We start from the raw sequence: 20,073 nt of genomic DNA, 5'->3' as shown, positions 1-20,073 counted from the left end.
ATCAATGACTTACACAAAGCCATGTCACCATACATTGTCAGAACGGAGTCACATTGGACTCCTTTAGACCAGTGTTCCCCAAATTCTAGTCCTCACAGACCCCACAGGTCATGTTCTCAGGATTTCCTTAGTATTGCACTGGTGATTGAATTATTCTCAAGGCATCAGACATTTCCACAGGTTCTCTCACCTGTGCAATACTAAGGGAATCCCGAAACTGATATGTTGGGGACCGGAAGAACTGTAGTGTGGGGAAACACTGCTATAGCACTTAGATGAATCTCTGAATTCACACCATGGTTAGGTCTTGTTCACACTTATCTGGCCATACGGCTTTTTCCCGATTCAGCATGGCACCGTCTTGCTGGAGGGTGGAGATCTATAGTTTGCTATGGTACATATAGTTCATTCATCTGGCGCATCAGTTCTTGTGCCAGACCCATTAAAAAGCCAAATGAGTAAACATTATGGGGCTGATTCATAAAGCTATTTACACCAGCTTTCTGGTGTAAAACACCTTAAAAGGGTGCTCTGGGGAAATGAAAAAAAATGCTTGTAATGGACTGTTTTTTCCAGCAGGACAATGCACCATGCCACACAGCTAGGTCAATCAAGCTGTGGATGAAGGACCACCACATCTAATCCCTGTCATGGGCAGCCCAATCTCCAGATCTGAACCCCATTGAAAACCTCTGGAATATAATCAAGAGGAAGATGGATAGTCACAAGCCATCAAAGAAGAACTGTGCATTATTTGAGGTCTGGAAGAAATGCATTTTTTTTGTTATTTTGACCTTTTCTCATTTTCAGAAAATAAATACAAAATTTATTGCTTGGAAATTCGGAGACATGTCAGTAGTTTATAGACTAAAAGAACAATTTACATTTTACTCAAAAATATACCTATAAAGAGAAAAATCAGAAAAACTGAAAATTTTGCAGCGGTCTCTTAATTTTTGCCAGAGCTGTATAAAGTTTAATAGCCCTGTTCCTTTTGCTCTGTAAACCGCACTACTGGAGCCAAACACTACCTGTAACTGGTGCCCAATCATCTGGTATAAAAGATTGGTAGTAGCAGCTAGCAGTTTTTTGTTATTGCGGATTTTGTTTTTTCTTTCCCATGCGTTGGAATCAGGCCTAGCAGTGGAAGCAGCCGCAGCATGGTCTGTCACTTGTCAGTCAATTGTGTAATTGTCATGAGAATTGGAGGTGACGGGATTGTGTTCCCCTGACAAACTGGTGGCAGCAGTGGGATCAGCGAGACTCCTCTTGGCTGTTATCCTTGACACACAGAATTACAGGTACTGTGAAGGTGGAAAACCGCACTAATCATGTTATTTTGGTGCAGAAAAACTGCTGCATTTAATAGTTAAAGGGGTTATCTACTAGTTGGACGACCATTCTCAATCAGTGTAGTTCCCCCGAGTAAAGCACGTTATGTCACATGAGCACTGCAGCCAATCAGCTATTTCACTCACTTCCTGTGGAATAAAATGTAACCTGGAAGAAGTGAGAGCTGCAGTGGCCGCTGACTGGCCGCAGGGCTTACGTGACATAACGTCAGGTGATCCCCAGGAGAGCAGGCACAGACAATAGTGCAACATTGTCTACCCCAGAGGGGAGAATAGCTATTTTACATTGGGGTACTATGGTGATTGAGAAAGGGTTGCTAGAGTAGTGGACAACCCCTTTAAAGCAAAATGGATGCGATTTCCTGAAAACTCATGCCGACTGTGCATTTTTTACCTATAGGCTTCTATGAGGAACCTTAAAAAAATTATGAACGTGTTTTTAGAACATCAAGAAAGGAAAAAAAGCCTAAAACAAAGCACAAATGAATCAGAGGAGATTGCTATGGCATATTTTGGGGCAGAGAGAAAACTAGCATTTTCATAACTAGGAACACGACCTAAAAGTCCTGTATAATAACTTGCCCCTTCCCCTCCATTTATGCAAAATCTGAATCTGAAATGCCAGAGGTAACCACTGACCACCATGCTTGCTATAATCTGCCTTTGAATTGCTGCTGGGTTTGGTGCGATTATATTTAGGCCTTTTACAGCTATTAGCACGAGGCTGATTCTACTTATAGTTGCCCTTGAAAAAAAGAAATGGGAATAACAAAAGCGGCACAGATAAGACCCTGGAGTACAGGCCTTGAGGAGTGAGTGCACTGAAGAGAGGAGGCCATGCTTGCTTTACCACGAGTGGCTAAGAGCTACTTATCGACAGGGCAGGCTCCTTCCTATGAAACAATTATAGCTGCAATTTCACTAGTCCGATTCCTAAAAGCCAGATGGGAATTGCAAGGCCAGTAACCAAGTCAATTCATGCCCTGTCAGCAAGTTCCTGGCTTCCTCCCTGACAGTCCATTAACTCCTACCTTCACAGACTTATCCTCCTCTTGTGCAGAGGATGATGTGATCAGGAGGGGGGACTGCATGGGGTCATCCTCTGCTAATTAGTCACATCTATGACTGTGCTCAGTAAATAGCAACATTAGCAGTAAGAGGGGTTAATGTCAACCACACGCTCATAAAACATCCAAAAGTTAGTTCAGCGGGTCATAATCTGATTCATCTCAGTGTAGGAGAAATAGGAAATCCAGCATAAGAAAAGCAGTTTTTGAAAGTTAAAGGAACGCTTTAACAACCCCCTTAAACCTTTCACAGGCCACTTTTAGACAGGTGATTGCAGCTGGTGATATGTATTCCACCAATCAAAGGAAGCTAGGGACAGCCCAAGACATGGCTACCGTCCCAGTCCTGAAAGCACACAAGCCTCTGACGTGGAGGGGCTACAAGAGTGCCCATGAAGAGCGCCCACCCTGCATGAGCGTCTTGTAGACCGTATGTGATAACGTTGCACTCGTCTCTTGGCTGAAGTGCCGATATACTCCCCAAAAGTCTAGTCCCTGAAGGTGACCAGTGAAAGGCAATGACAATTTTCACATTTAGGGCTCATTCAGATATTGGTCCAAGCAGAGACCACTAATACACGGATTGGCCGTGGCTCTTCCGACAAGAGTCTGGCAGCTTCATTTAAAAGGCTCTCACGCTCGGACCACAATGCACAGATGTCAAAGGCTCTCACGCTCGGGTCTGATCTCGGACCACAATTCACAGACGTAAAAGGCTCTCACGCTCGGGTCTGATCTCGGACCACAATGCACAGATGTCAAAGGCTCTCACGCTCAGGTCTGATCTCAGACCACAATGCACAGACGTCAAAGGCTCTCACGCTCGAGTCTGATCTCGGACCACAATGCAGTGTCGTCAAAGGCTCTCACGCTCAGGTCTGATCTCGGACCACAATGCACAGACGTCAAAGGCTCTCACGCTCGGGTCTGATCTCGGACCACAATGCACAGACGTCAAAGGCTCTCACAGTCAGGTCTGATCTCGGACCACAATGCACAGACGTCAAAGGCTCTCACGCTCGAGTCTGATCTCGGACCACAATGCAGTGTCGTCAAAGGCTCTCACGCTCAGGTCTGATCTCGGACCACAATGCACAGACGTCAAAGGCTCTCACGCTCGGGTCTGATCTCGGACCACAATGCACAAACGCCAAAGGCTCTCACGCTCGGGTCTGATCTCGGACCACAATGCACAGATGTCAAAGGCTCTCACGCTCAGGTCTGATCTCAGACCACAATGCACGGACGTGAAAGGTTCTCACGCTCGGGTCTGATCTCGGACCACAATGCACAGACGTCAAAGGCTCTCACGCTCGGGTCTGATATCGGACCACAATGCACAGACGTCAAAGGCTCTCACGCTCGGGTCTGATCTCGGACCACAATGCACAGATGTCAAAGGTACTCGAGCTCGGGTCTGATCTCGAACCACAATGCACAGACGTCAAAGGCTCTCACGCTCTGGTCTGATCTCGGACCACAATGCACAAACGCCAAAGGCTCTCACGCTCGGGTCTGATCTCGGACCACAATGCACAGATGTCAAAGGCTTTCACGCTCGGGTCTGATCTCGGACCACAATGCACAGACGTCAAAGGCTCTCACGCTCGGGTCTGATCTCGGACCACAATGCACAGACGTCAAAGGCTCTCACGCTCGGGTCTGATCTCGGACCACAATGCACAGATGTCAAAGGTACTCGAGCTCGGGTCTGATCTCGGACCACAATGCACAGACGTCAAAGGCTCTCACGCTCGGGTCTGATCTCGGACCACAATGCACAGGCATCTGCATAAGACCCATTAAGCTAATTGTTCCCACATTGGGCATTTGTGGAGCTTTTGATTTTACAGATTTTTTACAGAATTTAATAATCTATTTGGTAAATTTGATTTTTATCACATCTTTTTGGGATGGCATGGTTTAAATAAAGCCAATTTCTTTTTGATAATACCTGATATTTGTCTTTATAATAATAATAATTTTTATTTATATAGCGCCAACATGTTCCGCAGCGCTTTACAAATTATAGAGGGGACTTGTACAGACAATAGACATTACAGCATAACAGAAATACAGTTCAAAACAGATACCAGGAGGAGTGAGGGCCCTGCTTGCAAGCTTACAAACTATGAGGAAAAGGGGAGACACGAGAGGTGGATGGTAACAATTGCTATAGTTATTCGGACCAGCCATAGTGTAAAGGTACCTTCACACAACGATATTGTTAACGATATCGTTGCTTTTTGTGACGTAGCAACGATATCGTTAATGAAATCGTTATGTGTGACAGTGACCAACGATCAGGCCCCTGCTGGGAGATCGTTGGTCGCTGAATAAAGTCCAGAACTTTATTTCGTCGCTGGACTCCTCCTGACATCGCTGGATCGGCGTGTGTGGCACCGATCCAGCGATGTCTTCACTGGTAACCAGGGTAAACATCGGGTAACTAAGCGCAGGGCCGCGCTTAGTAACCCGATGTTTACCCTGGTTACCATCCTAAAAGTAAAAAAAAAAAACAAACACTACATACTTACCTACAGCCGTCTGTCCTCCAGCGCTGTGCTCTGCACTCCTCCTGCTCTGGCTGTGAGCGTCGGTCAGCCGGAAAGCAGAGCGGTGATTTTTTTTTTTTTTAATGATAGGCCACACAGGGATCGTTAGGTTAATGCATTGAGGCGGTAGGCCAGTCTGAACAAATGAGTTTTTAGGGTACGCTTAAAACTGTGGGGATTGGGGATTAATCGTATTAACCTAGGTAGTGCATTCCAAAGAATCGGCGCAGCACGTGTAAAGTCTTGGAGACGGGAGAGGGAGGTTCTGATTATTGAGGATGCTAACCTGAGGTCATTAGCGGAGCGGAGGACACGGGTAGGGTGGTAGACTGAGACCAGAGAGGAGATGTAGGGTGGTGCTGAGCCATGGAGTGCTTTGTGGATGAGGGTAGTAGTTTTGTACTGGATTCTGGAGTGGATGGGTAACCAGTGTAATGACTGGCACAAGGTAGAGGCATCGGTGTAACGGTTGGTGAGGAATATGATCCTGGCAGCAGCATTCAAGACAGATTGGAGCGGGGAAAGTTTGGTAAGAGGGAGGCCGATTAGTAGAGAGTTACAATAGTCCAGACGAGAATGAATAAGTGAAACAGTAAGAGTTTTTGCAGAGTCGAAAGTAAGAAAAGGGCGAATTCTAGAAATGTTTTTGAGATGCAGATAAGAAGAGCGAGCCAGTGATCGGATGTGGGGGGTGAATGAAAGGTCAGAATCAAGGATGACCCCAAGGCAGCGGGCATGTTGCTTTGGAGTAATGGTGGAACCGCACACGGAGATGGCAATACCAGGCAAAGGTAGGTTAGTAGAGGGAGAGAACACGAGGAGTTCAGTTTTTGACAGGTTTAGTTTCAGATAGAAACTCTGGTTTGTGGTCGTGAAACCGGCAAACTCTACAGATGTGTGACCGCCCCCGAGGATTAATCATTTGCTTATGTGCAATAAAGGGATCATTAAAATGTTATCAGGCAGCTGATAAAAGAGCTACTAATATGTTACAGGGGCTAATCCCCTTAAGATTCCTTTTAACAGATTCTTACATAAAAGGAAACACAAAATAAACTATCTGGGTTTGGGGTTGAGGTCATTATAGTTTAACATGTCAAGAGATGAAAAAGGCTTTAAAAAAATAAATAAAATTAGAAATTATTCAGTTTTGTATTTCATCCATGGTGTAAATGTGCTCAATGGCCAGAAGCCAGTCTGTACGGAGCCGTTCTCTGCTGCATATGCAGAGCTGCTAATGCAAGCCAATATTTGTTCTGCCGAGACCAAATTAAATATCAGCCAAAGACTCCCACAGAACAGAGAATGAAACCGTCCTATCAGGGTGGTAACTCCGAGAATATTCCCTCGGCCTTACCAGAAAGCTTTGTTATTTAACTATTTAATGTCCATGCGTTATTATTTTTCTCTCCTGGCTCTTACTGAAACCTGGATCCAGCAGTCAGACACCACCGCTGCTGCTGCTCTTTCATATGGTGGACTACACTTTTCTCATACCCCAAGATCAGACAACAGAGCAGGTGGAGGCGTTGGTCTGCTCCTTTCACCCAAATGTACTTTCCAAGTTATCCCCCAAGTACCCTCACTTGTCTTCCCTTCCTTTGAGGTCCATGTGGTCAGACTCTACGTCCCCTTCTCCATGCGAGTGGCGGTGGTGTATCGTCCTCCCGGCCCCTCTCATCAGTTCCTGGATCACTTTGCCACCTGGCTTCCACACTTTCTCTCCTGTGACACCCCCACCCTTATCATGGGTGATTTCAACATCCCCATTGCCTCTCCCCTCTCCCCATCTGCTTCTCACCTTTTATCTCTATCCTCCTCTTTTGGCCTCTCGCAGCATACTAACTCTCCAACACATGAAGATGGAAACTCCCTTGACTTGGTCTTCTCCCGACTTTGCTCAGTGGATGATTTCACAAACTCCCCTCTCCCGCTCTCTGACCACAACCTTCTTTCATTCTCTATCAAGAACTGCCATCCCGCTCAGGTCACCCCCACTTTCCACACCTATAGAAACATGCAGGCCATTAACACCCAGAAACTTATGAAGAACTTGCAGTCCTCATTGGCTCCTATCTCCTCCATCTCATGTCCTGATTCTGCATTGAAGCATTACAATGAAACCCTGCAAAGTGCTCTGGATGAAGCTGCTCCTCCTATACATAAAACAACTCGGCACAGACGGCAACAACCGTGGCACACGCTGCAAACACGTTTCCTGCAGCGGTGCTCCAGGTGCGCAGAACGTCTGTGGAGAAAATCTAATCTACCCGAAGATTTCATCCATTATAAGTTCATGCTAAAGACATACAATTCTGCCCTTCACCTCTCCAAACAAACCTACTTCAACACCCTCATCACCTCCCTGTCCAATAACCCTAAACGTCTCTTTGACACGTTCCAGTCCCTACTCAACCCAAGAGAGCAGGCCCCAACCACGAATCTCCGTGCTGACGATCTGGCCAATTACTTCAAAGAAAAAATTGACCACATTCGACAGGAAATCATCTCCCAATCTCTTCATACCATGCAGTGTCCTCCCTCCCCCACTGCATCTAGTTCACTCTCTGACTTTGAAGCAGTTACAGAAGAAGAAGTAAGCAGGCTCCTTGCATCTTCTCGCCCGACCACTTGCACCAGTGACCCCATTCCGTCACATCTCCTCCAGTCCCTTTCCCCGGCTGTCACCTCTCACCTAACAAAAATATTCAACCTTTCCCTCACTTCCGGTATTTTTCCCTCCTCATTTAAGCATGCCATCATACATCCATTACTTAAAAAACCATCCCTCGATCAAAACTGTGCCGCTAATTATAGACCTGTCTCTAATCTTCCCTTCATCTCTAAACTCCTCGAACGCCTTGTCCACTCCCGTCTTACCCGCTATCTCTCAGATAACTCTCTTCTCGACCCTCTTCAATCTGGCTTCCGCTCTTTACACTCTACTGACACTGCCCTCACTAAAGTCTCTAATGACCTACTAACAGCTAAATCTAATGGTCACTACTCCATGCTAATTCTCTTGGATCTCTCTGCAGCATTCGACACTGTGGATCATCAGCTCCTCCTCACTATGCTCCGCTCCAACGGCCTCAAGGACACCGTTCTCTCCTGGTTCTCCTCCTATCTCTCTGACCGATCCTTCACTGTATGTTTTGCTGGTTCCTCCTCCTCTCACCTTCCCCTTACTGTTGGGGTTCCTCAAGGATCAGTCCTAGGCCCCCTACTCTTCTCGTTGTATACTGCCCCTATTGGACAAACAATCAGTAGATTTGGTTTCCAGTACCATCTCTATGCTGACGACACCCAATTATACACTTCTGCTCCCGATATCACACTGACCTTTTTAGAAAACACCAGTGATTGTCTTACCGCTGTCTCTAACATCATGTCCTCCCTCTATCTGAAACTAAACCTGTCAAAAACTGAACTCCTCGTGTTCTCTCCCTCTACTAACCTACCTTTGCCTGACATTGCCATCTCCGTGTGCGGTTCCACCATTACTCCAAAGCAACATGCCCGCTGCCTTGGGGTCATCCTTGATTCTGACCTTTCATTCACCCCCTACATCCGATCACTGGCTCGCTCTTCTTACCTGCATCTCAAAAACATTTCTAGAATTCGCCCTTTTCTTACTTTCGACTCTGCAAAAACTCTTACTGTTTCACTTATTCATTCTCGTCTGGACTATTGTAACTCTCTACTAATCGGCCTCCCTCTTACCAAACTCTCCCCTCTCCAATCTGTCCTGAATGCTGCAGCCAGGATCATATTCCTCACCAACCGTTACACCTATGCCTCTACCCTGTGCCAGTCATTACACTGGCTACCCATCCACTCCAGAATCCAGTACAAAACTACTACCCTCATCCACAAAGCACTCCATGGCTCAGCACCACCCTACATCTCCTCCCTGGTATCAGTCTACCACCCTACCCGTGCCCTCCGCTCCGCTAATGACCTCAGGTTAGCATCCTCAATAATCAGAACCTCCCACTCCCGTCTCCAAGACTTTACACGTGCTGCGCCGATTCTTTGGAATGCACTACCTAGGTTAATACGATTAATCCCCAATCCCCACAGTTTTAAGCGTGCCCTAAAAACTCATTTATTCAGACTGGCCTACCGCCTCAATGCATTAACCTAACGATCCCTGTGTGGCCTATTTATAATAAAAAAAAAAAAAAAAGGTTCCTCGCATCATGTTCTCATACACTTTATGCAGTATTAGCCCTCTGTGTCTGTACTGCTACATACTGGTTCATGCAGCTTTACATGAACACCTGAGCCTTACACTATAGCTGGTCCGAATAACTAAAGCAATTGTTACCATCCACCTCTCGTGTCTCCCCTTTTCCCCATAGTTTGTAAGCTTGCGAGCAGGGCCCTCACTCCTCCTGGTATCTGTTTTGAACTGTATTTCTGTTATGCTGTAATGTCTATTGTCTGTACAAGTCCCCTCTATAATTTGTAAAGCGCTGCGGAATATGTTGGCGCTATATAAATAAAAATTATTATTATTATTATTATACATAAAAAAAGATTTCAGCTTGAGGAAAGAAACAAGACGACTGCTAGTATAATGACATTTTCTAATTGTCATGGTCTTAAGGTACCTTTACACTAAACGACTCACCAACGATCACGACCAGCGATACGACCTGGCCATGATCGTTGGTAAGTCGTTGTGTCATCGCTGGGGAGCTGTCACACAGACAGCTCTCTCCAGCGACCAACGATCCGGGGAAAGACTTCGGCATCGTTGAAACTGTCTTCAACGATGCCGAAGTCCCCGGGTAACCAGGGTAAACATCAGGTTACTAAGCGCAGGGCCGCGCTTAGTAACCCGATATTTACCCTGGTTACCATTGTAAAAGTTAAAAAAAAAAAAAAAAAACAGTACATACTCACATTCCGATGTGTCACGTCCCCTGGCGTCAGCTTCCCTGCACTGACAGTCAGCGTCAGCCGTAAAGCAGAGCACAGCGGTGACGTCACCGCTGTGCTCTGCTTTACGGCCGGCGCTGACACACTCAGTGTGGGAAGCTGACGCCGGGGGACTTTTTTTTTTTTTCATCTTTTACAATAGTAACCAGGGTAAATATCGGGTTACTAAGCGCGGCCCTTTGTTTAGTAAGCCGATATTTACCCTTGTTACCAGTGAACACATCGCCACACACGCCGATTCAGCGATGACAGCGGGTGATCAGCGACCAAAAAAAGGTCCTGATCATTCCCAGCGACCAACGATCTCCCAGCAGGGGCCTGATCGTTGGTCGCTGTCACGCATAACGATTTCGTTAACGATATCGTTGCTACGTCACAAAAAGCAACGATATCGTTAACAAAATCGTTACTTATGAAGGTACCTTTAAAGGTCTCAGATTTCTGTCACAGAATAGGAATCTTCATGGTTCACTTACAATGGATAAAAAGGGAGTTCTGATAAGGTAAAAGACCCGGCACCGGTGGGCCAGTCATATGATCAGAACCAAGTTCTGCTGCCCACAGTACAATAAGGGTATGTTCACATGTGTTGCTTTATGCACCATATTTGGTTAGTAAAAATACGCAGTGCCTGAGGGCCGGGTACCCACAATCTGGAACTAGCAGCTCTTTGGACGCAGTTATGTGTCCAAATCGCTGCAGTCTACTGAATGCAGGTAAATATGCATGTGTTCACAGAACCATGAAGATTCACTGTTTTCAATGCATTCTATTGATGCAATTTTTCTAGTGGAGACTCGCATCTCCGCAAGAGAAATTGGCCTGCTGCAGTCTGGAAAGACGCACCGCATGTCAGTCTCCACAGAGGAGCGGCTGGCGTCTTGAAATCCCATCCGCTATGCTGTAAAATCTGGCCGTTTCAAGTCTGATGGTTGCTTAAGTACGCAGCGTCAGACCCGCAGCAACTCCGGATCGTGGGCACGTACCCTAACAGCACAAGCGTAATCAATGAGATTCCTGAAGTCTCATGCACACGCTGCTTTTTCTTTCCGTTCCTATTCTAAGCCCTGCTGCGCTTTTTGCCATGACGCAGAAGGTCAATTCTTTAAGAGCTTTTTGTACTGTTTTCATCTACTGAAATGAAAAAACAAAAACAAAAAACGCAAGTATAACTGCTGCAAATAAACGACAAAAGTGCAATATAGGAACATACCCTAAGTAACAAATTTTAGAGAACTTCTTCAAAACTTCTGACGCGTCTGTGACATTTGATCAGTGAGAGACCAAAGTGCTCATTCAGACCCCCCATAAATCGCTAAAATGAAGGAGCAAGCAATGCTTTCCTTCCACTCTGTTGTCGGCTGTATGAACTCTGTTGTGCCGATCTCTAGTGTCGGAGGAGAATGCTTTGCTGCTTCTGCTTTATAGTACCAAGATCGGACCTCTGCATGAACCATTAGTGTGATGCGCTGTCGTCTCCCCCAGTGGTGAAAACTTCTGCCACATTTTTATTGTAACAGATTATTATTTTCAATGACAGTATCATAAGTTACAGCCGGGGTCTATTAATACAAATATCACTGTTTCAATCTTATTCACTGAAGCATTTTAGCCCTTTATCAATTCTACTCTCTAAGGGCAGTCTCACACGTCCAGATAATTCCGGTACCGGAAAAATCGGTACCGGAATTATCTGTGTCCGTGTGCCGATGCGTTCTGTGGCACATCAGTGTGGCACACGTGTGCCGCCCGTGTGCCCACTGGGTACCACACGCACCGTGACGGAGACAGCGCTAAAGTTTAGCGCTGTCCCCGGCATCGTGCTGAAGCCCCATTCATATCTTCCCTGCAGCAGCGTTTGCTGTAGAGAAGATATGAATATTAGTGTGTAAAATCAATATCCAGGTCATCACCCCCCTCCCACCCCCTGTGCGCCCCCACTGCTGTGATTAAAATACTCATACTCACCTAGCTTCCGGATCCCTCACAGCGTCCTGTCCTGGCCGCACCTTGTACTGTATGAGCGGTCACGTGGGGCCGCTCATTTACAGTAATGAATATGCGGCTCCACCCCTATGGGAGGTGGAGCTGCATATTCATGATTGTAATCGGCGGCCCCACGTGACCGCATACAGGAGAAGATGTGGCCAGGAGAGGAAGCAGTGCCGGCGAGGGAGCGAGCCGGGTGAGTATTTTCAGAACAGTGGGGGGGCGCACAGGGGGTGGGAGGGCGCACAGGGGGGTGGGAGGGCGGGGGGCACATAGATCTTTATTTTAAACACACTTATTCATATCTTCTCTACAGCAAACGCTGCTGCAGGGAAGATATGAATCGCGGCTTCAGCACCAGTGGGGGGGACAGCACTTAATGTAGCGCTGTCCCCTGCACGGCACACGGACTGCACACGGACAACGTCCGTGTGCGGTACGTGCTTTACACGGACCCATTGACTTTAATGGGTCCGTGTAATATGTGCGCTCCTACGAACACTGACATGTCTCCGTGTTTGGCACACAGAGACACGGTCCGCAAAAAAATCAATGACATCTGAATAAATGCATTGATTTTTATGTGTCTACGTGTGTCAGTGGCTCCGGTACGTGAGGAAACTGTCACCTTACGTACCAGAGCCACTGACGTGTGAAACCGGCCTAATGAAAGTATGGAGCAGATTCAGGAGCTGAGCCTGCTTCCTCCTACCTGCCTGAAAAATCAGCAACCGTAAAGAACACAGCATATAAATGCTGCTGGTAATCTCCAAAAGCATTATTTATATGATGCCATTTATGATGGCTCAGGGAAGTGGAAGAAAAAAAATCAAAAGTGCAAAAATGAAAAATTCTTGGATCCTTAACCATCGTCAGGCTGCATAATTTTACGTTAACAGGCTGCAGAGGTACAATTGTACCTTCATATATACCTCCACTGTGGTATGATCAGACCATGTTCCTAACATAGTAACATAGTTAGTAAGGCCGAAAAAAGACATTTGTCCATCCAGTTCAGCCTATGTTCCATCATAATAAATCCCCAGATCTACGTCCTTCTACAGAACCTAATAATTGTATGATACAATTCCTGTACGGTCAGACACGGCCATTACACAGTACACAGCAGCGGCACATTTATAAGATTATCTCAGCACCGGAACATTTTACTTAAACACATCGAATTGTGGAAATTATTATTATTTCAGGATTTATTGGATTAAAATGAAATTTTGTTTATGGGAAACCCCCATTAAGAGGGCTTCTCCCCATCTGGCTCAGCCAGGTCTATCCCTATACATACATAGGTAGAGACTTGCTCGTCAGACAGAGGTGGGCAGGACAAAGCTCAGTATGCAGAAACGCAATATTCAGCATGGCCACTACACAGGAACATGAGACCACTAATTAGGTAATGCTATAACTTCCATATTTTTTATATGGAAAACTAAACATCTCTATGTGCCCTTAAAAGTAATGTACACCGTATACAGAATTTTCTACAGTAACAGGGGCTGACCTGCAGTAGCGGGACCCATCACTAAACAGAGTGGTGATGTACAGAGTTCCCTTGGTACGCCGCCCCATACACAGTGATAACAGATGATAGGTGGAGGGTGTTGGGTTTCAGACCCATCCGTCTGATCTTAATGACTTATCTGAGGATAGGTGATCAACAAAAATGTGGAAAACCCAATTAAGCAACTTTCTCAATGGTCTTCATTAAACATTTTGTACCACTTTGCTGATTATCCATAATAGAGAATTTATTTGGGTGGAATCTGCGGCCCCAGCTATAGGGCACGGAGGTAAAGGAAGCAACAAAAAACACAATACTCACCTCACTGCTCACGTGTCCCTACAACCACGCTGCTGGGAAAAACCCTAGGGCAAAACAGGGAACATTCAATTCACGGAGAATAAGGCCGGCCTCACACTCAGCGTATAAAAATACGGTCCATTATTTACGGCCGTAATACGCAGAAAAGTCCTCAAAATAGTGATCCGTATGTCATCCGTAGGCAGGGTGTGTCAGCGTATTTTGCGCATGTCATCCTCCCTATGGCATCCGTACTGTGAGATTTTCTCGCAGGCTTGCAAAACCAACACATACGGACATACAATGCATCTATGGGCTCAAATAATCGTAAAAATATATAATACTGTCTATATATATGTGTAGATCGTGGGAAAATATTCTGAAAAGTTCCCAGGCTTGAGTTCATATGAGGACATCCAGCAAAGGGCGCATCACTGCAACTCGAGGTAACTACAGGTCATTCACCTACATTCCATTCATTCGCTGGGTTTTTACAGACAGGGGCGGCTGCATTAGCAGAGCTTCTGCTTGTAAAATTAGTTAACCCTTTCAGATGGATTTACAGCGTGGGACGAGACTGACCGTCGGAAGGTATGGAATATTGTTGTTTGTTTTGTTTACATTTGTTCCAGGTGACAAGGGTCTTCAGGTGGATTACCAGTATAATAAAATATTACAACAACCTGTGTATTTATTTCATTAAAATACTTTTGTAATAATGTGTGTGTGTTTTTTTAACTATTTACTACTATTGGATTAATAATGGATAGGTGTCATAATTGACGCCTCTCCATTATTAATCTGGGTTAATGTCGCCTTACAATAGCAAGGTGACATTAACCCTTCATTACCCCATATCCCACCGCTACACGGGAATGGGAAGAGAGTGGCCAAGTGCCAGAATAGGCGCATCTTCCAGATGTGCCTTTTCTGGGGTGGCTGGGGGCAGATGTTTTTAGCCGGGGGGGGGGCCCAATAACCGTGGACCCTCTCCAGGCTATTAATATCTGCCCTCAGTCACTGGCTTTACCATTCTGGCGCAGAAAATTGCGCGGGAGCCCACACCAATTTTTTCCGCGATTTAACCCTTTAATTTAATAGCTAGAGCGCCCAAATTTTGCACATACACACTACTAACATTAGTAGTGTAGAATATGCAAAAAAAAAAAAAAAAGGGGGATATGAGATGGTTTACTGTATGTAAACCATGTCTCATATCATGTCGGGTTTGAGAAGGAGATAGGAAAAGCCGGCAATTGAATTACCGGCTTTAAAGCTATCTAGCGCTGTATGAAGTAATAATATATATACATATATGTGTCTCACGTAGAAGACCGTATAATACGGATCAGTAAAATACGGCAGGTAGGAGCTGGGCCATAGAGAATCATTGTACCGTGTGCAATCCGTATTTTCTGCACCTCTCATACGTCCGTAAAACTCGCTAGTGTGAGGCCGGCCTAACTTTGTTGCACACAGAATTTCCTGGCAAAATCCAGGCGATTTATGAATTGGAATTATCTGATCAGCTCATCTCCAGTCTGTAGCAAAAATGTTTCCATCCAACAGGGCTCCTGACTCTGATCCTCCCTCCCTTCTCTCAGTTTTAAAAGGGAACCCATCATGTCCCCAAATGTGATTAATCCGTAAACAAGGGGTTAATCTGCAGGTGAAGTGTGCTCTTATTGTATGTGCACACGTTCTTGATCCGAATGTTTTCCCCCCGTGAAAATAAATACCCCTACTGTCACTTCCAGCGGTGTCAGCACTCGCGTTCCTGTGACTCACGTGAGTGTATGGGGGGGTGTCAAGTATTTGGTGACAAAATTTCACCACCATTTCTGAATGTTTTTGGCAGGAAAAACACAGAGGCAAATGCATGCGTTTTTTTACATGTGATTGGTGCATATTTTTCTCCACTCAGTATGTGCGAAATCTACAGCAAAAAAGTGAGAAAAAAATTTGACATTCTGCAGATTTTAAATTTGCACCAAATATACAAGTCACAAACAAGCAGCGTGTGCACGAGACTTCAGGATGCTCTGGCATCAGGAAACCCTCCACATTTTGTGATAAATCTGCGAGAGAAAAAAAAAAAAATAAATCATCAAATCAGCCACTTCGTCCCACGAGCTGCCGGCTTTCAGTCATCACTCCGTACATAATGAGGCAGCTGTAGCCACGGCCCCGCCACATTCACTGACAGCCGGCTCAGCAGTACATCAGTGCATGTCCTCCCAGGAGCCGGGCATGGCTTCACAACACTAGTAAGCTGAAGAATAACCCTATACCTGCAGGTTAATAGCGTTTGGGGACATGACAGGTTCCCACTAAACAGCTAAAATCACTAGAGCATAGGAAAAATCATCAGATTTTTATTCAGAAAATATGGACAATTGCCATATGCATTATCATCCGTATGGCATCCATTTTTATATAACTCAAAATCTCATAACATTTACAATATCATATTTTAATAATGTATCTGTGAAGATTGGATGCAATACTAATGATCTGTATGGGAACCCTCATTTTTTTCTTTTTTAATTTACCACCCACAGTCTGGATTCAGATGTCCGTTTTTCATGCTCTTTGGTAGTCACGGATAGAACATGTATGTACCCATCATAGTCTTCCGAGGCTGTTCACGCATCGTTTTTATGCGAGTCCGCAACAACAAAAAAAAAAAAAATCTGGCAAACATGTCTTTTTTTTGTTGTTTCAGCGTCAGATGAAAATCACCCATACATGTCCGGTATTTAAACACCAACATGTGAAAGAAAAAAAAAAAAAACATTTTTTGTGTGTCAAAGGTGTCCACATCCTTTAAAATGTAACAACCCCAGAACTCTGACTGCAGGCGTCTGTCACTACATGAATCCTAAAGACTTGTAGATCTTCTAGATAAGTTTGGGAGAATTTACAACTGCTTCAGATCAGAGCTGGAAAACATTGTGCCAAAAGTCTCCGATTAGCTCATGCTCCTACTCTCCTCTTTCTCCAAGTCATCTGTGAAGCACAGTCATTTGCTGCAGTGACTAACAGAACAGGAATGTTTTACCATTTCGTCATGTTTGAAAATTGGTGAAGATTTTGAGTGTAACAAGTGATTTTAATCTAGGATCCTACCAAAATCTCTACTGTTCTTCCCTTTAACCCTTGTCAGGCTGCATAATTTTACAACCTTAACAGGCTGCATAGGTACAATTGTACCTTCACATATACCTCCACTGTGGGAAGACTTTACTTGGTTTCAGAAACTAAAGTTCATTCAGCTACAAATGTTATGCTGATATCTATTGTTCAGTGTTGTTACTGGTCACTTATGTTGCTGTCAATTAAGTTAATTCAAACTGGGAGTGGCTTCTACTTGTCTTCCTGCCTCCCTCCTCTCATTAGCCATTTTGCTGTTCATCTCATTGCTGTGAGCACACATTTCTAGGCTTGTGAAGTCTTCAATTTCTTGGAAACGAAGGTAGGAAAGTCTCACAGCATCTAACAGCCAGTTATACCTTTATTCTCATTATGTGGGGACAGAACAGTCAAATTGTCTTTCAGCCTGGACTTGGCTTACATATATTTTGTATGAAACTTATCACTATAGGTATAATTTTTATACGAAAAATGGATAATAATTAGTATCTACATATTGTTTTACGATGTTTTATTTATATTCAGCACAAAATACGAAGCCAAAATTCATCTAGCAAGTCATCATGAGTGATAGTAATGCTGGATCTAGTTTCCGCCATAATCCAAGAAAACGTGTTTGCAGGTTAGTATAATTTTGTGAAAAGCCAATAATGTAGTATTTCGGAAAATTATTTATTTTACATTTTTTCATATTTACAGATTTACGTCTGACGAAATAATGCGAATGCTAGAAGAATCTGATTCTGAGCATGAGGATGAACCATATGTTCCATCTGATGATGAAAACTATGTACCACAAGTGGATGTTACTGAAGAAGATTCAGACATTGAACAAGAAATGGTCATAGAGCATGAAAATGAATACGAATCAGACGAAAGTGTTGAGGATGATTCTGTGCCTCAAAGTGCAGGCGACATTTGGACTGCTAAGGATGAAACTCAATGGTGCAGTAATCCACTGCCAAATGCACAAACAAAATCTCGTAATGTCCTACGACAAAGAGGTGGCCCTGCAGCAATCAGCAACCTATATACAGCAAAAGAGCTATTCAAGTCCATCATGACTCCCGAGATGTGTGACATCATATTACGGGAAACGAATCGAAAGGCCAAGAGAGTTTGTGATGCTTACAACAACGAACTGGTACAACGTTTTCCTGATTCTTCCAAACGGCCACCACAAAAAACATTCAAGCAATTTACTGAAACTGAACTTCATGCATTTTTGGGCATACTGATTGCTGCTGGTGTGCACAGAGCCAACAAAGAGAATCTGGAGGAAATGTGGAATGTTGCTGCTCTGCCTCTTATACGTGCAGCCATGTCTCGTGACCGCTTCAAGATGATACTCAGATTTATCAGGTTTGACAACGAAAATACACGTGCAGAACGTGTGCAAACAGATAAAGCTGCACCAATACGGGACATCTGGACAATGCTGAACAGTAATCTGGAGAGAGCCTACAAGCCATATCATTGTATCACCGTCGACGAGCAATTATTTCCATTTAGAGGTCATACTAAATTTACCCAGTATATACCTTCAAAACCAGCTAAATATGGCATAAAGATTTTCTGGGCTTGTGACTCATCAAATGCCTACCCTTTACAAGGTCAGCTCTACACTGGGAAACCAACTGATGGTCCTCGACAAGTAAACATTGGAGAACGAACAGTATTGGACCTAGTGAGCTCGTATAAAGGCTCTGGAAGAAATGTCACCACCGATAACTTCTTTACAACCATGGAACTAGCTAAGGTATTGAACTCCTGGAACATGACACTAGTTGGTACAGTGAGAAAAAACAAAAGGTTCCTACCTAACAACATGCAGCCTGCCAAAGAAAGGCCTGTATACTCGACAAATTTTGCCTACAATCATGATGCAACAGTCTGTTCATATGTACCAAAGAAGAACAAATCAGTCGTGCTTCTATCATCTATGCACATGACGGGAGAAGTTGAAGAGACACTAGCAGCCAAGCCAGAGATAATAAAATACTACAACATAACAAAAGGTGGCGTTGATGTTATGGATAAAATGTTGGGAGAGTACACTGTGAAACGATGAACATCACGTTGGACTTTGGCATTTTTCTACAATATGATTGATGTCAGTGGGTTAGCATCCTACATCATCTACAGAGAACACAATCCAAGCTTCAGGGCAAAGGATCAACGAAGAAAGTTCCTGAAAGATCTCGCAAATCAGCTGTGTATGATTGCAATTGAAGATCGTAGTACAAACAAAATGATAATGAGAAACCATTTTCTTCGAGGTGCAGTAGAAATGGTGCTTGGACGATGCATTGTGGTAGCATCGCAGCCAGCAGCTGGCCCCAAAATACCTCATGGTAGTCGTGGACCCTCCCCTGTTGTTGGTAGTTGCTATGTCTGCAGAGACCTGAGGCGAAAACAACGCAAGACTAGAAAGTCTTGTGTGGTTTGTGTGAAACCCATTTGCGATGAACACTCTGTAGCAAAGCCAACATGCATTACTTGCAAAGAAAATCAATAAAAAAAAGTTTCTTACATTTTCTTTTATAATGTAAATGAACAGTTTTTTACTTGTTTATAATAGTTAAATAGCATTATCATTAAAAAAAAATTTATGCTTTTTCCCTTGCATTATCTTCATTCAAAATATATGAGGTACATTTGTACCTATGCAGCTTGTTATGGATGCAAAAAGATCTCGACCCCTTATCTCGGAAGCGGGTGGAGATATTTTATTGAAATTTGGCCAATATATTCTGGACCAAAAATGTAGAGATGTCACGAAATTTCAGCCCTCTACGTCTTTTCAAAAAAAAGTTATTGCAATTTTAAAACGGAATAGTTACAATTGTACCTATTCAGCCGGATAAGGGTTAAGGATGTTACTTTACATGCCAACCATTCCAGCAAAGTCACTATACCCTACTAAGACAAATACTACGTTTTGCAGCAGTTTATTTTTCATCTAAATATAAAAGCCGTATCTTGACACTCGCAATTCAGCATTTTGCCATTTTTGAATATTTTAAAAGCCGGGAGTGGGATAAACTCAGTTATATTAAAACTTTAAAAGATATTTACACAAATTTCTTATTTCATTAATTTGGTAATTTGTTTTTTTTTTTCTCCCAAGTACTTTGGATTAACACTTGCATATGAACCGTCAGTCTTAGTAACTCTCCAATTGGCTCATG

The 20,073-nt window shown here is 44.1% G+C and overlaps 2 protein-coding genes across 3 annotated transcripts in view; one reads left to right on the top strand and one right to left on the bottom strand.

The window, feature by feature from the left end:
- The window catches only part of PKN2 (protein kinase N2), a 166,417-nt gene that overhangs the window by 114,934 nt on the left and 31,410 nt on the right, over positions 1–20,073 (bottom strand). The window lies entirely within an intron of this gene.
- On the top strand, positions 17,410–19,741 carry LOC138647387 (piggyBac transposable element-derived protein 4-like). The gene is made up of 2 exons (XM_069736345.1): positions 17,410–17,504; positions 17,582–19,741. The coding sequence occupies exons 1-2, from the start codon at positions 17,446–17,448 to the stop codon at positions 18,951–18,953; spliced, it is 1,431 nt and encodes a 476-aa protein (XP_069592446.1). The 5' UTR covers positions 17,410–17,445; the 3' UTR covers positions 18,954–19,741.

The sequence above is a fragment of the Ranitomeya imitator genome, chromosome 8 (genome assembly GCF_032444005.1).
Source record: "Ranitomeya imitator isolate aRanImi1 chromosome 8, aRanImi1.pri, whole genome shotgun sequence".
Lineage (NCBI taxonomy): Eukaryota > Metazoa > Chordata > Amphibia > Anura > Dendrobatidae > Ranitomeya > Ranitomeya imitator.
This window is presented reverse-complemented; position numbering and strand designations above follow the sequence as displayed.

What these genes read in the sequence shown, in the direction of transcription:
- LOC138647387 (XM_069736345.1), top strand. Translation starts at nt 17,446, where the DNA reads ATGAGTGATAGTAATGCTGGATCTAGTTTCCGCCATAATCCAAGAAAA. An exon ending in CCAAGAAAACGTGTTTGCAG is followed by an intron (nt 17,505 to 17,581) that starts GTTAGTATAATT and finishes TCATATTTACAG; the next exon opens with ATTTACGTCTGACGAAATAA.